Source organism: Coffea arabica, chromosome 2c (assembly GCF_036785885.1).
Source record: "Coffea arabica cultivar ET-39 chromosome 2c, Coffea Arabica ET-39 HiFi, whole genome shotgun sequence".
Taxonomy (NCBI): Eukaryota; Viridiplantae; Streptophyta; class Magnoliopsida; order Gentianales; family Rubiaceae; genus Coffea; species Coffea arabica.
In genome coordinates, this window is record NC_092312.1 from 6,366,444 (window position 1) to 6,389,148 (window position 22,705).

Below are 22,705 nucleotides of genomic sequence, written 5' to 3' on the forward strand. Positions count from 1 at the left end.
TGAGAGAAAACATGGATGAATTGAACAATTAATGAGGGTACAAAAGGAAAGTAGTGTACAGATTTAAGCAAGTTATAAAAAAAGGGAGGGAGTATTAATTAATGGTCAATCTCACCGCGTACTTTATGCTCCAAACACCCCAAGGGTAGGGGTAAGGGTAAGAGTTTTTCTTCCAAGTTTCCCCGACTACACCACAATACTGCCACCTCTTTCAGTTTCGGTCCTTCACAGAGAGGGAGTAATTTTTCTACTTCGCCGTGTCGTTAAACCAATGGAGAATGGGGACAACTTCCCTTTTCCGCCACACAAACGAAAACACCACCAGAACTGGAACCACCCACGTTTCTTTCCGCTAAAACTTTGCTTCCTCACCCAAGGATTAAAATCTGAAAATGAAAAGGATTAAAATCTGAATTCTAAATTATTAATGTTGAAAGGCTTTAACGGGGAGATTCCAATTGATACACCGCAGCGCTTTTCACCCACTTTACATTCTCCTAGCTAGCATCCCTTTGCCTACCTACCTAAAAATCTTCTAATTCAACACCAATAAGAACATGGCTGGCGAACCTGCCTGCATAATAAGTCTGCTGAGAATCCTCAAATCCGCTACCATGTTCTTTTATATGAGAATCTATTTTTGCCCACCACAACGTAATCAAATTACAGAACATATTCGCAAGTTTTGAGTTTGTCTTCTCAACTCACTCCCCACATCCACATGAGAACAGATGGAACACGCAGCTAAATCTCTGTTCATTTTACAGCTAAGAATAGGAGGATTTCTTCATAACGAATAACCAAGAAGATGTTTCAACAACAACAACAGCTGTTACAACGTGCACTTTCATTCTCTTCGTGCCAATCACCTTTGTTCTACAACTATGTTCAAAGAATAGAACAATGAATCAGGAGTCGCTACTAAATTCTTGTAAGTGCAACCTTTATTTCATCATTTACATGTGCCAGCCCACCCCTACTCAAAGAAATTAGGCTGGCAATAAATCAGTGACAGTGAGTGTGACAATGCTACAATAAAATTTCACAATCTTTTTACATTTTGGGGTTTTCATTTCCTACCACAAATTTTTACATGCTCACAGGTTGAAACTTCAAGCTTCATACTTTTCTGCTTGCGCATCCATTATCTGCAGGGGTTCAATTTGATGCTTCCCATGTTGCTTAGACTGATGTTGAGACCAATATGAGTGGGCAGACAAAACTCGGTCCAGAAGCTCCTGAGGCACAGGCTCTCCTCTTCTTTGCTGTGGAGAAATGCTCGCTGTATGGACCAAAGTTTTCCATTTATCCTGTATGCAGAGGAGATCCATATTACAAAGGCCAAGTCTACTATCACAAAGTGGCCCAAGTGTCCCTCTCACTTTTCAATATCATCAAACAATCATGATATACAAGCATCTTTTTAGCAATTTTGCTGATAGATATTTTTTAACCTATGAAAAGTGAAAATCAGATGATTTTCTGCATCTCATCCTATACTCAATTAGATACAGGTCTTCTTCCAATAACAGAACTTAATATGGTATACACTAGTTAAAAAGGGTCCCAAGTCAGTTCACAAGTACAAACACACTTCAGCAAGCTCCAGGACAGCAGAAGCAAATGCAGTATAGAGAATATTATTACAATAGTGATCATCAATTATTTCTCTATTTTCATTTAGTTAACCATAACCAAGAGCATCAGCACCAAACCAACATTTTTTTCCCTCACTGCCCAATTTCAACTCATTAACAAATCTGTACTCAAGAACGTCAAATAATAGCCACCTAGTTAAACAAAACTGCAATTTCCACAGATGATCTGCATAGGTTCCACAGACAACATCTACTTGGACAAAAAAAAAGGGGGGGGGGGGGTTCTCACCTTCAAGTCAACATAGGTTCGATGATCTGCATTGTCAAAAGCACGCATTTTAACATCACGCCACCTATACAGAGTGAGAGATGTTAATCATCTTATATGGAACATATCATTCTCTTTCTTATGAAGAGTAAATTTGTACATCGACAAGAAGAGTATGCGGAGAATAGTTAGGCAAATATCAGAGTACCTCCCAGTTCCAAGTATCTCTACAGCTTCAACCAGCGCTTCCACTTCACCAACAGAAAATGGCCTCCTAGTTCTACGCTGTGAAACTTCAGAGCGTTTCATTTTCTGGCTCACGGGAACCATTGCTAGTGCCTCTGCACCCACTGGGGCAACTGGAACCAATGCTTTAGACTCTGTCCCAGCCCCATCTACTACTGCTTTGGAGTCTATTACAGGGGTCTTAGGAGAGAGAATGATTTCATGGTTAGATACGTTCTGCTTTTCCATCTTAGTCGCAGGAAGAGGGTCAATCGCAGCATTGGATGGTCCAGAATTTTGAAGGGGACTGGCTGGAGGCCTGAAAATGTAGGCTGTGTTAATACATCTTACATCAAAACCAGAAATAAAAATTTTACACCTGCATGTATGATGTTACACGTAAAATCCTCAAGTATAGAACAATTACATTACCTGATGAATTTTTCATCGGTATCATGTTGCAACTGCTGAGGAGAATCTTTAGAAGGCTCAATTACTTGAGTAAAATTAGGCTCCAAAATGAATCCCAAAGAATCAAGGTTGCCACCATGAGAAATTCCGGTCTGTTGCAGAGTTCTATTATCATCCCTGACTTTCTTTCCTTGCAGGACAACCCCAACCCGCACTCCACCTCCAAGTATTGCGGTCACGGTCTCCAACACTGTTGTCTGTGGGAAACATAAACATCAGATATCATACAATGACTGCAGCAATTTTCAACAGCAATTAAGCAGCTGTAACACAAGATATACTTCTCTTTCATTAATACAATATTCCCGTAACAAAAGTGGTTGGACTGTTAAAACAAATTGCATGTCATAACAAATTATCTACCAATTTAAAGAGTATCTGATGCCAGTATCATGTCATCACCAATGATTACTAGAGCTTAGAATAGACAATTAGCCAATCAATTGCTAAGTGTAAAACGAGTTTGACAAAATTTCTGTCAAAATATACACCTTGATAACCACATTATGGTTCCTTAACTTGTTCCACTGGCAACCATGGCATGTTACCATGATGACCACCAGTCAACAAGAATTATGTTTCTATGAGAACCATAAGACAGCTTAAAATCAGATAGAAAGAGCTGAACTAAGACCTATACATATCACCCCTGTGATAGCAATAGCAAAGAATAGAATAATAATGGCCAAATCCCAAAACTTGATATGCTGATATCAGGATACATGCATTTCAATCACAGAGCCATAAATAGATACCTTCAGCGAACCAACTGTAGCAGTTTCAGGAACCTCAATATAGAGCTCTGGCACCTTGAAGGACTTTATGCTAAATTTCACTGTAAAATGAAATAAAACACGTCAGCGACTATCTATCATGCTCAAGTTCCAAAAGCAAACAATTATCACTCTATGGAGAATAAGGGAAAAACAAGAGTAAAACGACGATACCACTAGAATTCTTAGGTTTTTTATGAACTTTCACAGATGTTGATGACCCATTTGCTGCGAGAAAAAAGGAAATGATTTAGAAACAGGACACAGCCATAGGAACTCAAAACAGAGATAGCATTACAAAAAGAACCTTTATCTAAGACACCATCTGATCTCCTATATTCTCCCTTCTCAGGAGAATTAGAAATACTTTCACTACTAGCTTCCTGGTCATATGCAACTACAAATCTACGACCACTCAATTTCCGTCGTTTGGACGGTGCTTCATGTTGACATCTATCCCTTGTGTGAATGAATTTTCTGTTTCGGTAAAATGACCTCATTCCTTCATCTGCAATGCCAAAATGTTAGTTGTAAATATTTATGGCAATAAAATAACTCGATAAACAACCTAGATAAATTAGTTTTAAAAAAAAGGCATTCTCTAAGGACATAATGAAGAGCCTCCACTTACTGGTATTTGAAACTTCATAATCTCTCAACTTGGGTGCAACTCTCCAGTATTTCGATTGCAGCATCTTCCTAATCCTTCGGTAGCCATTGCGTGCTTGAGGCCTGAAGGCCCTAAACTTGGTGCTTAACTTATTCCACCCAAAAGAATTATCGTCATCATCTCTAATTCCTAAATTTACATTATTCCTGTGCTTGGGAAAAGAAACACTAGAAACAGGGTCCCTGTACAAGGACAACTGTACACTACTATCTGAGTTAATCACTGTTTTACTATTCATACACTTCCCGACTTGATGCTTTACATTGGGAGAGTTAGCCACAGTTAGTTCTTGACTCCATTTGGTTTCATCCCCTACTTGTCTTTTAGCTGCAGTCTCTGTTTTACCATTGCATATATTTTGTGAAGGATGGGAGCCACCCGCTACATTAAAGTGGTTATCCTCATCTGCAGTTTTGTTATTGCAGATTCCCAACTTCAAATCACAATCAACTTTCTTTGAAAAATCAGAACTTGTGATAATGGAATCGTTTTCTAAATTGGGATGATCCTCCACAGAAGACTTAAAATTTTGTTCTCCTGCCACACGTTCAGGTATAAATGTACTTTCCACACAGCTCCCCTGATCAAGGCACTCTGTCCTGAAAGCTTTAGTTTCTTCACTCCGTTCCTTTTTTATGCCATCCATGTGACAAGGTTGAACCTTAGCTTCTGATGCATTACTAGAAGCAGAGCTTTCACTCTCCTGCAACAGTTTCCCAGCCACAGCAGCCAGCAATTCAAATGCACAAATTTGGTGATCTTCCACTGACTTTTTATGCGCACCCCTCCTCTGATAAGACGAACCAAGAGATGCTTGAGACCGCAAAAAACACTAAAAATACTACAAGTAACCGTTTGACTTTTATAAGCAGATGCTTACTCTAACTGATCGAGGAGCCCTAGGGATGACAGGGATTTGATAGCCATGGAATCCATAATCCAACCTCTTCTTCAACACCATATCTCAAGAAGCATGCCAGAAAGTCATGAAACGCAATGCACGAGTACTCTAAAGCAAACCTGTATTCAGAATACAGTTAATCAGTCAGGCATGTGAATATGCAGAAACGTGCTTTCTGACCCATCACCAACCAGCAATGCCCAACATCTCGACAATTTATAACACCAGAGGATTATATGAGCAAGTAATTCAACTTCACACCCAAAACAAAAGTCCAATTTCAACAAAATCCCAGAATATGTTTTCGTAAGTACCAGAAACCAAGCCTCTGTAGCTGACAACTTGATCCGGGACGTTCATTCAAAAGCCTTTTCTTTATAAAAATTAATCAAAAAAATAGAAAGAAAGAGAGAAAGAAAACGTTAAGAACAAAACAAAGAAGGCCTTAAAAGCAACATAAAGACTAGGACAACTCAAAATTCAGCCATCACTGGGGAGTTAAAGACGTTGAAATTAGCACCAGATTCCAAATTCCTCCTCCTCGATCCGCACCCAGATTTTTTCAAAAGAAACTAAAGAAAAGGAGAATTTCTCAAACACAACAATTTCTCTTTCTCTCTGGAATATACCCAAAAAACTCTTGAGAAAAGGAAGTTCCTAATTCGTGCACGGAGATAAGAAATGGGAATTTCAAGAAGCAGAAGAAGAAATGAGTAAAGTTAACATGATTGAATTCCATTTATATTCCTCAGATTAAATAAACACCAGATCAGATTCAAATTCCATCTAAATTCAACAACCTCAATCAATAAACCAAAATTCAGGAGAATTTCCCCAAAAAGAAAACATAATTCTAAAACCCTCGGCGATCTAATTACGTAAACTCCGATGCTTCATCCTAAATCATTCCGAGACACATCATGCAAAAACCCTCTAAATTCACCGCGATCACGCAAGATCAAAATCAAACAATTCCTTCAAATCTCACCAGATCTCCCCACGATCAACCTCAATTCAACCACCAAAACTTCAAATCCAAGCAACAATTCAAACAATTACCTGTGTGATCCGACGCAAATCAATCAGCAACCTCCCTACGTTATTCTGTACAAAAAAAAAAACAGCGGGAAAAATAAATAAGATCGTACTTCTGTTTTCCGGTGGTGTTTTTTTTCTGAGCTCAAATAATGTAAGGAGACACAATAGCGAAATTGAGAAACTGTTGTGTCATGTCAGGAGAATAGAGGGGAGAATTGTTTGGATGGAAATGGAAAAACCTCTCTGGGTTTGGGGGTAAAGAAGTAGAGAAGAAAGGAAAAACCAACCAATCAACCAACCAACCAAGAGTTTTTTAACAGAGTGCTAAAACCTCTCTCTCTCTCTATCACTAACACTTAATAAACCATAAATCTCTCTATCCCCACAAAGATAAATACACTTATTGACCACACAACCGGGCTAGCCGGTTCCAATGGGATGCGTTTCCGGTTGGCATGGGTTGGGACAGTTGGGCGGACCACTTCCTAACTCCTCTCTCCGTCTTTCAAATATTTTACCACCATAACTATTTTATCCATCCACAAGATAGCTCCCGCCACGTGGCAGGTGGCTTCGTTTCTTTCTGTCTCCGAAATAATTTTTTAATTAAAATAAACCGCGGTTTGTCATTCCTTCCCCCCGCCCCCACCCTTGATCGCTGATTATGATTGTGGTGAAGCTTAGTACTAGTAACTAGTGATTAGCTAATTATATTGGCCATAAAATAATTCGATTCCAGTATGATATTTGCCGTCAGGAATCAATTAGCATTATTGGCATTGGGATTTGAGAATGCGATCATATAATATAAGAGCTTCATATAATTTGATAATAGCAGAATTTAAAAAAGAGCACAAATAACAGTAGTGTTTTACGTTTGATCAAGGAAAAGTTTTAATTCTCAGACTTTTCTAAAGGAAATAAGGCCCTGTTTGGCATTTGAGTTTTTTGTCAAATTTATCTGTTACAAGTTTTTTATAAACATTAGTTACTGTAATCTCAAAAAACTTTTCGAAAATTTTAAACTATACACTTCAAAATATTCAAATATTTACACACTTCATAAATTTTTTTTAAAAACTTCTACAATAACCTACAGTAAAACTTTAAATAAACACCCAAAAAATTCGCTTGCCAAACGGGGGCCTAAGTTTTGGGTTTCAGCAGAATGGATAAAAAGAAGCGAAGTTCTCTGTGTGGTAATACAATTCAACTCAGAAGTAAAGAAGAGTCGAAGCACAAAATTAAAAACTTAGTAATGGTGATATCACCCGAAGGGTTTTTTTGCTTTTGTGCTCACGTCACACCTTGTTCGGCTCATAGCTTTTTTTTTTTAATATAAAAAATTTTATATTTTTTATTAATGTATTTTCTAATTATTTTTTTTTTCTTTATACATATCAGATTGTTACAGTATATTATTAGTCAATAAAATTTTTTGAAAACAGGAATTTAAATGGACTCTCAATTGATTGATGCGTTAAAATGTTGGAAATAGTGGTGCTAGCTCTTAGAGGCCACATGTCAATAATTAGTGTAACAAAAAGTCCAAAACGAAGGAATACTTCTTCTTGTTAAATTTCCGTTAAGTCAAATGAATTGCTTTTTGTCCGTTGCGCATTTATTCTTCCTTTGAGCAGCTTTCCTTTGATTTATTCGGAAACCAAAATGTTGCTTTACGCTCTCATAGCTACATTACCTGATTTACTTCCATAAAAACTAACAAGGTGCATATGTTTATGTTACCCCGATTAATTCTTTGAGCAAATAACTCTTTTTTTTTTTTTCACCTCAAATGTTTCTGCACCCCTACATCCTGCACGAAATCGTACTACATTGGAAAAGCTTCTTTCATAATGAGCTTCTTCCATGTGGCTTTAACCTTCCCCAAAAAAAAAAAAAAAAATTTTTTTTTTTGGGGTAACTATTAGCTTCAGGGCAAAAAAAGATTCTTATTATAAATCTTCAAAAAATGTTTTAGATGGCATCCAAAATAAGGGAAAGACAAGTCATCATGTAAATGGACAGGAGAAGAGCTGCATAGCACCACGGTTCTCGGTTACGTCAATGAATTTGCAAGGGGTTGAGATGTACCTTGGCTTGGCATCTAATCATCCTTCTTGGGTTTTTTAAGAGGTTACAAAACACGGCAAGTATTTGAAAAATTCTAATGTCAACTCCAAGGACGACTGGATGGATATGGATAACCATCCATACTATGTTTTTCAGTGGGCCGAGAAGACGATGGGCCTTTTTGCATGGGATAGGGGTTCGGCTATTATCTTTTTTTTTTTGTCAACACACGAGTGTCCGGATCAATTCTTACGGCCCAACTAATTTCCTGCGGTCCCGGGAGAGGAGGCCCCACTCCACACCGAGCACGTTAACAACGGGACTCGAACTCTAAACAAGTCAGGAAGGTCGCCATATCCTAAGGGGAAGCGGACCGCTCGAGCTATCCCATAAGACCAACCACGTAAAGTGACAAATTTGTGAAAAACAAGGGTTAAACCCCTGACCTCCAGTATCATCAAAGATGGTGATAATCACTGGACCAAATGACCAATGGCGGGTTCGGCTATTATCAAATGGGCAAATTCCACAGCGGTAGCAGTAGATGTCAAAAAATGGATTACTTGCAGATTTAATAATTGAAGTTTGCATTTCAGGGTCAAGGTTATTTCAAGGCGGCGTATGCGCTTTTGACCATGATCGATCTCCCGTTCTCTTTGGATGTGTCAAAACGAAACATACGAAAAAACACGTCGCTTACATTTTGCCAAGGATAACTAACGAGAAAACGTACTCATCAACGTACGCGGAACCAAAAATATATTTTAAAGGAGCAAATTTTAATATGTAGTAATCTTTCCTAACGAGAAAAGTAGGGAAAGTCTGGCTGGTCAAGGAGCTTTTTTTGAATGCACGGTCCTTGTGTTTTCAAAACATGGAGGTTTGGATTTATAAAAAAAAAAATCGAAAGGCCCCTCGTTTCAAAAAACGCAGGGCCCCTTTTTGCACAATAGTCCCTGCCACCCCATGCAGGGGTCAATTAGCAAAAGATAATTGTTTAGCGAGAGACAGTAGTGTTATTTAGTAAAAGACAATTGTAGAAATTGCTTCAAAAACATGAATTTTTTTCTTTGACCCTCACTATCCCTTGTTTGCACTTTATCTTGAGGCGTTGTGGAGCAGCAAAGAAGAAGGAAGCCTAAGAAACTTGTCAGGCTTCGTTGCTAGCGAATGAAGCCCAAGAAATTTTGCTACTTCACAACACCTAAAAAATAATGCTCAAAAGATGCAGAGATCGATTATTTCTGCCCATATTATTATTCACAAAAGAGAGGTGAAGTAGAAGGGCGCAGGAGGGAGGATGCAGCGCACTGAAAGGATAAAAGTTACTACAGTCGTTGGTTGCAGATCAAAACGAAAAAGGTTTTGAGGTTACTGCACTGTCTAGATATACATGTACATTGTACGACGACACACGTACATGTGCATTGAATATAGAGGTACATACCAATAAAGACATTCAAGCGTTAACAACCCCTTGCAGAACGTTTAACATTTTAGAAAGAAGCAGTCAAAGCAATAATATCATGTTACATGCTGCAGGCAAAAATTAATAAAGAAATAAAGAGTCAATCCATTCCATTAACGCTTCTCTTCGTTAGGTTTGGTATGGTAAGTTGGTAACTGGTAACTGGTAACTGGTAACTGGTAAGGGAGGGAGAGAAGGCAGCAGCCTAAGCGGCTAAGCCACCCCCCTTCACTTCACGAGGAATGGATATTGAATTGAAACCAGCGGTCAAAAGAGTTACTTGTCGTGACCGAAACAGTAATGTAGGAGGAGAAGCTGAAGTGAGTAAAGGACTTTAAAAGAATAATAATAAAAACTATGTATTTTTTTTTAGGAAGAGAAGCCGAACGAGGAAAGTAACAAGTCAAGACCATGATGATGTATGCACCATCAATATATATAAAATTTATTCATAAAATATATTACAGTTTCTTTTTTCCCTTTCCCTGAATTAGCAATTGGCACCCTTGTGTGTTTTTTTCATTTTTTTTTTGGCAATGTCCCATTTCTATTTCCATTATCTTAATACTATCTTGTACCATCGGATAACGATCAAAATCAATGCTTCAGCCCTTTTCCTAGGTAGGTATTATCATTAACAAATGAACAAAGAATTTCGTAGCGCAGTTTATTTATTGGAATCGGATCTGGGATCGCACACAAAAGAAAAATGACAAAAAAAAAAAAAAGGATACCGCCTTAAACAGTGACGAAGGAATATGGTAAGGCTTTCGTTTCGTTCCAGGAGGGGAGGATCAGGACATTAGTATATTCCCTAACAGCTTGCTTGCAGATTGGGTGGAAAGAGGAAATTTGGACAGGTGGATCAATGACTGTCCATGTTCTCCTACCCATCAGGATTCAAATGACGTCATCCATCGGGATGATGGATGATGGAGGCTGGCTGAGGAGCCAAGAGAGTTTGACGGCGTCAGTCACAGAAGGACTAATGGAGCCTATCCGCACGAAGCCACCGAAATATGAGTGGCCTCGACACGTTCGCGCATTGTTATCTGTTTGCCATAAAACAGCAAAAAGGTCTCGGGTGTCGACGTTACTCTAGGAACCCGGCACCGGCGCTTCCGGTGGCAACTGGGCAGACATTTTAATTCAAACCCAGAGCCAGAGGGGATGTTAATGGAAAAGATGGGCTTGCGACATTGGGATTTGGGAGCCACCTAACTCATCGGGTCAATATGCCCAACAACCCCGTATTGGGAGGACGAAGGTCTAAGTAATTTATCACTTTTTTTTTTTCCGTCGAGAAGGAAAATTGTTTGGTAAAACCTGTCTACCTAATGATCAAAATTCAAAAGCATAAACACCTTTCTTTCTGCCCATATAATTTGACATTTACCAGATGCTTATCCATCCAATGAGGACGGATGGATCTCAATTTTGGTCTAGAATTAGGAATTTTTATTTATTTTTTTAGGGGATTGCACCATGTGGTCCTATGGATATATTCCATCCCTTCTTTTATAACTGACGTTTAAGGTTTTGCATACCAATTAAAAAAAAAATTTCATTGCTTAAATCTGTACACTACTTTCCTTTTATACCCTCATTAATTGTCCAATTCACCCATGTTTTCTCTCACTAGAGTACTAAATTGTGCTGTTTTACTAGACCAAAAGCAATGCAAACTAAATGCAGTAGTAATTAAGAACACTGTATTGGAAAAGAGAGATAAAAGGGTAAAATTGTGAAAAAATAATTAATACTGTATGGGGATAATAAAACGACAGATAAAAGTACACTGGAACAAATTTTTTAAACGTCAGTTATAAAAAAAGGGAGGGAGTATAAAGTTAGAGAGATGGCACTGATGTAAACAATTTTTTGACCATCTTTTGAATTTTTAACTTTAATACCCTTATAAAAAGATTATTAATTTTTTCCTTATCACCTAATCATATTTTGCCATTATTCATAACTATCCTAATCTAACTATCAAATTACTATAACTTTATAAACCTAAATTATTTAATGGAAATCTATGTCAATTTGATATATGTAAAAGACAAATTTTGTATTATATTAAATTAATTTTAAAGACAACCACTTCGACTGTAACAAATGCTAACAATACAGTAACATGATACCTGGCGCCAGCGGTCCGACTCTTACCACTTTGGTTGATTTTTTGATCAATTCCTAATCTTTCGATGCTCTGTCTATCCACCAGAATTGTCTCTTGAATCCGTTTGCAACAACATTTAACCCAAACATAAATTCAGCCAGGCGTTAACGACCCAGGCTGCGTTCCATATAAGACTTTAACCGTTGATAATAAGTTTCAAATTTAAATAATATATTTAATGATAATAGTATATACATTGACAATCGTATACGTAAGATTAAACACACACACATATATATATATATATTTAATGATGATAGTATATACATTGACAATCGTATACTTAAGATTAAACACACACACATATATATATATATATATATATATATATATATATATATATGTTTTATGGAAAAGGTTTTCAAGTAATTACTCTCTTCAAACGTGCTCGTCCATTTCACTCGTCATTTGGGTTTGGTATTTTAAATGGGACTAACCATGATGATGGGTTGTGTCGTTGGTCCGATTGCAATTCCAGTATCACTGCATTCGGCAATTGTTATGGGCTCGCAATCTCATGCACACCTATAATCCTTCACTGTTTTTTGTACCGGTTCCATTGCGAAAACTTTAAAGTACACCAAGGTAGTCATTGCTCTCTTACGGAGCCTGATCGAAACGGAGTTCTGGGAGTTTCCGTGGAATAATAATATATGTAGTGACGTAATATATGTGAAATGAAAAGATAATTAAATATTTATCATGTAAATATTTCAAAAATTTTCCTTAGGAAACTCGCAATCCAAAAGGAAACCGTTCGTTCGAGCATGTTGCTTGAAGGAATTGAAGTTCACAAACGGTCCAATATATGGAGCATCGCCGGCGGGAACGCAGTCCAACTTTATACTAGTTAGGATCGCTTCGGCCTGTCCCAAAACAAGCGGGGTCATTGGTTATACTCTTCCAAGAATTTGCTAGCATCGGACCTTACAAGATGTAGCCCATTAGACAGCCTCATCAAGAATAAGAGCACAGCTCCTTTGACAAGTTGGGATCTTCTATTTCACTACTCGATATCAAATTCAGTGCCAATTCCACTTATCACGTGATGGTAGAAGAAATTTAAATAAACAACACATGATAAATTAAATAAATAGGACACTTGGCATAAATATAAATGTGATACTGAATTGTCATTGAAAAAGTGGCACTGAGGATCCCGTGTGCCCTTTGACAGTCATATTAATTGACGTGTGGGAGAGAAAAATTATACTGAAGGCAAAGGATAATGAAAAAGAAAAATCTCGTCGGACACTTTTTTTTTCCCCTCACATCCATCTGTCAGATATATTGGTATAGGAGTCCAACCTTACGCTCTTTCCACCTTCAGTTGTATACACAGGATTCAATTACTAAATCTGATAATAGAAAGATTCTAATAGCTCATTTTTTACAACTAGATTGACCTCAATGATTCAATTCCATCTCACACATGGCCAATCAAAACTTGAAAATATAAAATCTATAGACGGGAAAGATTCTAACAACTCTTTTTTGACTGCTGCATCGAACTCACTGATTCAATTCCATTTCACAATTAGCCAAGCAAAACTTGGAAACATATAACTTATATATTTTTTCGGACATTATAAATTCTATTGTACACCTACTACTTCTCTATCTTAAGGGAAAGAGGTGAATTCAAGGGGGTCAATAGAGAATTCAGAGGGAATTAAAGAACTACTGGATCAAATGGGTGCCTTTGCACCCACAGATGAAATTTTCAAAAAATTCTGAACAAAAATGCAGGTCAAGAAATTCGAGATATTTAAAACTCTCCCTTATGACCAACTACTCTAGAAGTAGTTGGTTTGGAAATATAAAACCTATAGATGGACAAAGTACCCTGCAGTTGATGGTCCACACACAAACAAATGATAGGAATAAAAGATGAAGGTGTTTTCGATGCTTGATCCACCACCAAGAAGGGGTGGGCTCGGTGTAGTTGGCGTATTCAGAGACTAAAGAGTTTTGTCACACCACACACCTCCTCGAGCGGGGGCCCAAAAAAAAGATTTTTTTTTTTTTTGGTAAAAAGGAAAAAAAAAATGTTTCCTTCTAATGCTTTGAGCTTGAGAAGCAACTTGCACCTTTTGGGATATAAAATTTAAGTAGAAAACTATGAGGGCAGCAGAACTGTCACCTAAACCAGAGAGGGAAGGGCCCAACCAATCACAGTGTCGCAAGAGAATTCTTGAAGGTAGTTAAGTTAGTTAAGCAAGGGACAACTAAAATGCGTTAGAAAGTAGCTATCAGTGTGAGGCAGCATAAATTGTGGTCGATCACTGGAATCATTCGCCCGAATTTTTTTGTTTTTTTTTGAGCTTTTGGCCCGGCACCAAAAATTGGGGGCCAATTGCCACAGTAGAGAGGACTGTTCTGGCGGTGGACCTGCTAATTTGTAGGATCATTAACTTTGCATGTGAGAACAAATGAAGATTTTAAGATATGATTCTACTTGGTTGGTTATAACTTAAAAGTTTCTCTGGTCGAATTGCGTAAAGCCACAATGAACCAATTCAAGACTCACAACTTTAGTTAAAGAGGAGACAAGATTTTTTTATTTTTTTTATTTTTTTGGAATTAAGAGAAGACAAGACTTTGGAAAAGGTTGCCCTGCCCACTTGCTAGGCCACTGATGGAATGGAAGAAGTAGCTCATGTTGATTACAAGAAACCATGCTTGAGAACGAGAAGCTAATTAAATGCACTTTTTTCAGAACATTAACATTTGAGATCCCTCTTAACAAGTGTTCCGAGATACTTGTTAGCCAAGCCGACAAATAAACATTGTATATTAACCTGTAGAGTAATCCTTCACGAACAGCCACAATCAAAGCACATAAACTATCAGAACGAGCTGCTTAATTACCTTTTGCTTGTCTATCAGCACAAATTGTGGTCGGGGGTGTACATTCATGCTATTATGAGTGCGTTGTAAGTTACAACCAAATGATTCCGGGTAAGAATGCAAGCAGTACGAATTTCTTCATGCTTGGACACATTTACTAAATGATGAATGTCACTACACTCTTTGTACTCAGCTCATACCGTTTACTCCTTGTTTCTTGACGTTTTTTGCCTGCAATTTCATAATTGGTTGTCTTTTTCTTGTTGTATTTCGTGTAGGGCAACACAGCGATAGGTAACGGGATATACACAAATGCAGGAAACAATGGCTGGAGAGAGCAAAAAGTGGATGACTGGGAAAGCAAAGCGTTGCCTTCTTGGTGGCACTCGAACAGTCTCCTCCTGCTTTTATGTGCCCTAGTCCTGGGAGCAGGAAAGAGCAGATCTTCAGACAGAAGTAACACTATGATTATATTTGATATGTGAAGTTAATCAGTGATTCATTTCGAGCTAAAGAAACGGTACGGTGAAACCAATAAGCTTAAACTAAAAAACTTCTCACAGTTTCTTGGTGTACTTCCGTGTAATTTATTTATATAGTTTAAGAACATTTTTATTTTCCCTGTTAAAACAAAGGTCGCTGCATATCATTTGTACCCCCAACTGATGACGTGTGGAAGAAGCATCGTGACAACTGTTTATGTCCTAAATTTATAAATAACTCGCACGTAATTAGCACACAACTAATTAAAAGAACATTTAAGCTCACAAGTGAAGAATTAAATGGTGGATGGTTATGCAATCGGCAACATCATTATGCTAAATAAAGTTCACTTGGACATGGAGCTAATCAAGAAAGGCAATGCACTAAGTTTAATTAGAAACAAAACCATCCACCAACTTCTTCATCATCATCATTACGAAGTACCAAAAGCGTGGTGAGTATAATCCAATCGAAAACAAGTTAGTGATTGTTGTGTGTGTAGATTGTGGATACAAGAAACTGCGAGAGTTACTTCCTAATCGTGAATATAGGAACGTTCTGACGAGCCAAAACTCCACAAGTTTGTGAAGGACGTGTTTATCAAGTGAAATCTGCACGAGATTATAAAACGCTAGAGTTCATGTGGTCTTGAAGAAAGCACTCACGGCGGGTATCAATTTAGTTCTCCTCCCATATAAATTAAGCTAAATACAACGTTTGAGTTGGTGCAAAAAATTAATAAAATTGAGAACGTTTTTAGGCAAGATAATGCTTAATGCAGATAAAAGTACAAAACGTAAATGATTCAGAAGAAAAAAAAAAAAGACACTGTAATTCAACAAGAAATTAGAATACAGAGAAAAAGAAATACTCAACATCTGTATATCATAGTAGGAAGATTAGTTGGTATACATTATCAGTTCGTACTCTAAGAGCAAGAAAAGCACAAGGACGCAAGCAGTGCTACTTACTTTTATCACGTGGATAATGGAAAATTAACTGAAGTAGACTGATAAATTTGACTGAGAACCCCTTACTTTAGAGAGTCCAACAAGAAACTGAGATTAGTGCTGTCTTCTCCCACCGTAAACCTAAATGGAGTGGGCTGGATTAATACCACCTTTTCATTTTCTTTTTGCGTGTTGCAGAAAAAAATTAAAGAAAAACTTGACCTCAATGATTAATTAGTCTCAGACCCCCTTCATGGACACTAGTCATGAAGGAGAAAGTACGTTCCTTCATGAACAGAAAGGCTGAAACTGCGAGGACAATATTTATTTCATACACGACTTCATGTTTTATGCTGTTAATTACATAGTGCAGAGAAAACCTGCAGAAATAAATATGCTTAGATATTCTCTTGTTTGCTTTAATGTTACACAATAGAACGGACTTGAGGCTTACGATTAAAGTTTGACTTGTATTCGAGCTTGAATTTTTTTGATGTATAATCATGTAAGTTATTTGGTTCAACCAGTCATAGGATCTGCCAAATACACTAAAACTCAAGCATTCCTACCACACTTCTTTTTTTTCCCCCTTTCATAAAGAATTATTTTTGGTGGTCTCATCCAAGTTTAGTATTAGTTAGCCATACTTCTTGTTGTAAATGTAGGGGTATTTCAAAATCTTTGTCCCATATTGAAAAATTAAAAGAACTTTTCATCATTTATAATACTTACTTTTTTATTAGACTTGTGTTAAATTGATAACTAGTGTGGGTTCACGCGCATGTGAGAGAAGTTAAGTTAGGCTAGTTTCAGTACAAACTGGCGGATTTGCCTCCCCCCTTGTTGGCGGGTTAAACACGAGAAGAATAAATTTTCCTTTTACATCTTATAAATCAAAATTTGACTCTTTCCCAACAAGATAAATTTTTATCTCATTGGTTACGAAAGTGAGGGCATGTTCACAACGTTCTCTTATAACGTTATTTTCTATTACACGAAAATTAGGCACATTTCTTTTATGTTATCAGATGTTATCCTCTCCAACATACACTTTCTGATGCGCCTACAAACAGCAGTTGTTTCCACTGTAGAAGGATACCAAAGCTGATATTAGAGATCTTCCTGACAGCTTCCTTCTACTACTACTACTTCTTCTTCTTCTTCTTCTGCACTCTTTATTGGATTTACGTAATATTTACTAGTTCTGATCCTTCTTGTTTACACCAAAAAGAAGATTTATTTAATTTTGGGGAAACATTTCTAACGCCTGAAATAATTTCTTAGAACATTGCTATTAAGCACGACTCAATCTATATTTTATTAGTTTTAATTAACATATTGTTTTTGTGGCTATTTCGAACACTTCTTGAGGATTTAATTTCACAGTTCACACGATGTATAGCATATTAACAGCAAATGACAGTTGTGGCTTCGAAGGAATTAAAGAGTTTGCTGTCAGATGAACAAGGGTAGGGACCTTCCTAGACTACAACTAAAAGTTTTAGACCTATACGCTACGTAACTGGTATTTTTTTTTCTTTCAATTTTCCTTTGGTTATAAAATTGAACTCTTGTAAATTAAATAGCGGTCTGCCCTCGCAAAAATAATTAAAATTTTTATTTTGGTCCCATGCACTATGTTTTCTGCATATGAGTCGACAGATTAAATTTCAAAGTCCACCATTGACTTTAGGAACAAGTTCTATATAGTTCCAGATGAATTAGGCAGGAAACTTCGAACTAATTTGTTATACTCGTACTTAGTAAGTATGTTCTTTTTCTACTGAAAAAAAAAGAGTATGCTGGATTGTCTACTGAAGAAGAAATGCATTATTGTGTTTCCCTCTAAAGAAAAGAAAAGAAAAGTCAAAAATCCATATCTTTTGACCAAAGTCAAAGACGGGGTATTTGGGGGTACGGCTAATGCACGGCGCAACGGGAGGAGCGGAGAATGCGGACAAATGGGCCCCATCAATTTGGCGGGTAAATTGTATTTGTTCTTCCTGCATGCCTTTAGATGACTTTAGCCTTTTTACTTTTCAGTTTTCCTGTGGCTCTCCCTCCCTCTAATTCCGAGTATTGAAAGCATTTTTTTTTTTAAAAAAAAAAAAAAAGAGGAGGAGGAGGAAGAAGAAAGAAAAAGGTAATGAGCATTAGAGAAGCAAATTAAGGCCCTGTTTGAATTGCATTTTCCGTCATTTTTCATGAAAAAATTACTGTAGCGATTTGATGTATGTGAGGGAAAAAGGTAATAGGAAAATGTGATCACGGAAAACGACGTAATTTTCTAGCAGAAAATGGCAATCCAAACAGGGCCTAATATTGGGACGGTTAAAACTACGTAAAGTGGCTATGGCTAATGGAGACTTGCCAGACTTCAGATGCATGATTTGAGTATACGTAGATTAATATGCTTTGGTTATTTTATTCGGAACTGGAAATTCTTTGGCGGCTACCTTGAGATTACAAAAAGTCCTACGAATTGCATTCAAAAGGAAGACAAATGCCAATCTATTTGGTCGAAAGTGATCGACTAGCTAAAGAAGACCTCGAATCCAGGCAACTTATCATTCATTCATTCTTGCAAAAAAAAAAATCCTATTAAATAGTACTATATATATAACAGTAGTAATATGTGGTAGCATTTTTTAAGGATTCATACTTATCCGAAGCTGTAGGCCTTGAGTTGCTATTTATCCATCCATCACTTGCAGCGTTAGACAAGGAAGGAAAATTTGGATTAGGACAAGGCTCGATATGAAACTTAAAAACGCCTGCTACTTCATCTTGATATAGGAAGCGGAGGCCATGCCTTTGGAAATGCACTAGTTTTTGGAACACAAAAAAGGCAGGCTGCGAAACTTGCTTGAGGTTTTTGATAACCTGCACTTACCTTACTTGGCTGTGAAAAAAGGGTTATATATAAAGAAAGTATGACAGGAGCATAGTTTTAAACCAGTATACCATCTGTCAATGCAGCTCAAAGGGACAAGAATTCGGCGTGCAAGGAATTCCAACAAGCTTCAGCCCGTCCATCTTTCCCAAACTTCGAATAGGTGATGGAAAAAAAGGGTGATGGAAAAAGAATCCTAGGACGCATAAATAAAGTCTTTGTTTATCTTACATGCTTCATGCATCATACAAATGCATGCCATGTCAATTATTGGTGTATTTCTTGATTTGATGCTCTTTTTTTTTTTTTTTTTTACTGCTAAATATCCAAATGTATGATTTCCTATTATCGTTCGAAAGTGTAATATATCCAAATTAGTAAAATAAGTGGCTGAGATTCCCAATTCTCAATCACGAGAATCCAAGGTGAGGAGGCAAAAGGTGTACCCTTAAAAACTCAATAAAACAAGGAGAAAAGGGGGAAAAATTCTATTGTAAGGGCACTTTGAAAAAGAGCCCTCCCTATCGAACAAGTTGATGCCCCAACTTGTATTTCAAGCAAAGCGGCAAGACGGTTTCATATCAAACCATGTGAAGCCGTGGAGCCCTGAACCCGTTTCTGCTTTTTTCCAATCAAATACACAGTGGTATGACTATCACAACCCAATCTCGTACCTTTCATTTTCCAAACATCCCACCCCGTTCTAGAGTGAAATCGGTAAAATCCCCATGGGCAATTGCATGGGGAAAGGCTAGAAAATAAAGGCATTGAAATTTGGGTTTCCGCCAATATGCGCTTTAATTAAGGACTTAGCATACAGCATTGAAATTTTCCAGGCCGACTCATGAGTCATGATTTCCCCCCAAATCTCTCTCCCTCTCTCTCTCCTTCCCTTCCTCAATAAGTAGCCGTTCGCATTCCACATTTTCTCATCCCACTCCTACTCTCAATTCCCTTCCCTCTTCACTCTTCTCGTCTCCCCCCCTCTCTCTCTCGCCCCTCAGGCATCCCCCCCCCCTCCCCTCAGCAGCAATGGCTGCCATGGGCCTCACCTGCATTATTGCTCTGTCTTTGCTGCTGACACCGACTGAAGCCAGAATCCCTGGTGTTTATACCGGTGATTCGTGGGAAAGTGCTCATGCTACATTCTATGGAGGCAGCGACGCCTCCGGAACTATGGGTAGGGTAAATCATTTTTCATCCGTGCAATTGACTTTAAACCATCATCCCTGCTTGGCATTCCCCTGTTTTCTTCCCGACATATGTAAACTATCCCCCTATACAACCCTACTCTTTCAAAATTTCCAAAGCTTCTGTATGGAGTAGTAACTTTCGATGAGTTCAAACAAACAAATTTCCAGTAACAAGGGTGACCGACTGCATAATCTGGTGTTGATAATTTTGTATATTTGTTGAATTTGTAGGTGGTGCTTGTGGGTACGGGAATTTATACAGCCAGGGATACGGAGTGAATACTGCAGCGTTAAGCACAGCTCTGTTCAACAATGGGTTCAGTTGCGGATCTTGTTTTGAGCTAAAATGTGCTGATGATCCGCAATGGTGTCACCCTGGCAGCCCTTCCATTTTGATTACTGCCACCAATTTCTGCCCTCCTAACTATGCTCTGCCAAATGACAACGGCGGTTGGTGCAACCCTCCTCGCCCTCATTTCGACCTTGCAATGCCAATGTTCCTCAGGATTGCCGAGTACCGCGCCGGAATTGTTCCCGTCTCTTACCGCCGGTGAGCTCTCCTTTTCTTTGTTCATGTTTAAATTCTGAGAGGGATAAACACCAGCACGATGTCGTTTGACACCGGTTACTCTCTGTTCATTACTATTATGGTGATTGCTAGACTGGCAGTTAACGGTAGAACTAGTAAAAAGAAAATGATAACCGAAAGTAAAGAATCTAAAAAGAAAAAGACCCTGAAAAGCGCTTTTACGGACGGCGCTACAAGTCCACGTAGCCATCCATTATAGTCCTCTCCAGACATTTTTTCCTTTTTCTTTTTTGAAGTAATAAACATTTTACCCTTAATCTGTGCTGCTGTCAGTCTCACGGTACAGTTTCTTTGGCCAACAATTGACCAATCAAATGCCGTGAGAGGAGGTCAGGTATGAAATACGAAATAAATGCAAATTATGAGATTATCATGCAAGCTAATCCCTTATTTACAGAGATTTCATTCACCTTAAAGAGTTGATGATTTGCTCTTAAAGTAAGAAATAATTGCTCTTAAAGTTGATGATTTGCTCTTAAAGTAATTCCCCATTTGCATACATTAAAGAAAAGACTGGAGGATGATTTGCTCTATCCAACTGGATGCTAGACTTTTGAAGGAATCTTTTCTTTAATGTATGCAAATGGATAGGTCAAGTTTATCAAATTGGATAGAGCCCATTCAAAGTAATTCCCCATTTGTGTCGCACCATCCAATTTGTTTTAGTTCACCTGGTAGTAGTAATAATGGGTGGAAAATCTAAAAAGACAAACAACAATAGTACCACCAATTTTTTTCGGAGAGAGAAGGATATCAGATCTACGAATAGGGTGCTCAGGAATGATTCTGTGGTTTTCTACAAAACGACGTGGTTTATTTGTCTTTGTGTGGCTGTGCAGTTTTGTCCAAACCTTTGATATCCACACTGTCTTTGTATGCACTTGCGCATCACGGCCGTTCATGGAAATAATCAGAGAATCATAGTAATAGACTTTTGACATCGGCCCCAGATGCGTGTTGTTACCTCGTCCCCGTCTGCGCCCTACACCACGGGCTTCTAATCACAAAAGTTATCTACAGTGTGGACCCCAAGCTAAGAAACCGCGTATGTACGTGCGAATCGAGATCATGATAACAGCGTAGACTTACATGCACCCCAACTTTTTCTGCCTTTCCTGGATTGCCCTTGCTCTGTATATTCAAATACTGATTTGCCAATTGCCGCAGGGTGCCGTGCCGTAAGCAAGGAGGGATCCGGTTCCAAATTAACGGTTTCCGTTACTTCAACTTGGTTTTGATCACCAACGTCGCGGGTGCAGGAGATATCGTGCAGGCATCGGTCAAAGGATCCAAGACCGGCTGGATAACCCTGAGCCGGAATTGGGGCCAGAACTGGCAGACCAACGCGGTGTTGGCGGGTCAATCGCTCTCTTTCAGGGTCAGAGCAAGTGACCGTCGCTCTTCCACTTCATGGAACATTGCACCCGCTAATTGGCAATTTGGTCAAACCTTCACCGGAAAAAATTTCCGAGTTTGAAGCTGAAGTTATTTTATATGAACAACAACAAAAATTAATTCCGGCCTGTTTTGAGTTTTTATGGGCTTTATTTCTTGTTATATATATATATGTATTTTTAATTTGGGTTTGGAAATATGAAAAAGAAAAAAAAATGTAGAATTGAATGGTCATTTTGAGTGTTGAGTGGGAAAAGGGAAAAGAGAGGGGGGTAATTGGAGAAAATTTAGGAGTGTGTCTGTCTGCTTTGTCTACACCTTTTTGACTATCTAAGAGAAGGGCCGGAGGGGGAGTCGGGGGGACAGAGGTCATGTTTTGACCCTAAAAGGGGGAAATTTTGAGTGAAAAAGGCAAGTGGCAGTTGCAAGAGCTTGAAGTGGCTGCAAGCAAAATAATGCAGCCCGCAGCTTGTTACTAAGTATCTATACAAGAAACACTACTACTACTAGCTTTATTTTGATGTTGGTAATGCAATCATGGTGTGCTACAATTACGCATTTGCAATATGTTGTTGTGTGTTGGGAACTGCAAATTTATGACCAATACGCTGCACGCGCATTGTCGTTCTGAACAACAAAGAATAAGTTTTAGACCCAAAAAATTTTTCAAAAAGAATTGGAATCA

At 38.1% G+C, this 22,705-nt stretch overlaps 2 protein-coding genes across 2 annotated transcripts; one reads left to right on the forward strand and one right to left on the reverse strand.

Annotated features, from left to right (window-relative positions):
* Positions 1-926: 926 nt before the first annotated feature.
* On the reverse strand, positions 927-6,305 carry LOC113725455 (telomere repeat-binding protein 4-like). The gene is made up of 10 exons (XM_027248610.2): positions 5,966-6,305; positions 4,886-5,025; positions 3,967-4,795; positions 3,643-3,843; positions 3,510-3,563; positions 3,318-3,397; positions 2,524-2,759; positions 2,075-2,410; positions 1,888-1,951; positions 927-1,310 (listed from the first exon to the last, which is right to left on the reverse strand). The coding sequence occupies exons 2-10, from the start codon at positions 4,964-4,966 to the stop codon at positions 1,113-1,115; spliced, it is 2,079 nt and encodes a 692-aa protein (XP_027104411.2). The 5' UTR covers positions 4,967-5,025; positions 5,966-6,305; the 3' UTR covers positions 927-1,112.
* A 13,474-nt stretch (positions 6,306-19,779) lies between these two features.
* Positions 19,780-22,587, forward strand: LOC113725456 (expansin-A6-like). The gene is made up of 3 exons (XM_027248611.2): positions 19,780-20,023; positions 20,268-20,586; positions 21,793-22,587. The coding sequence occupies exons 1-3, from the start codon at positions 19,876-19,878 to the stop codon at positions 22,100-22,102; spliced, it is 777 nt and encodes a 258-aa protein (XP_027104412.1). The 5' UTR covers positions 19,780-19,875; the 3' UTR covers positions 22,103-22,587.
* The last annotated feature ends 118 nt before the right edge of the window (positions 22,588-22,705 follow it).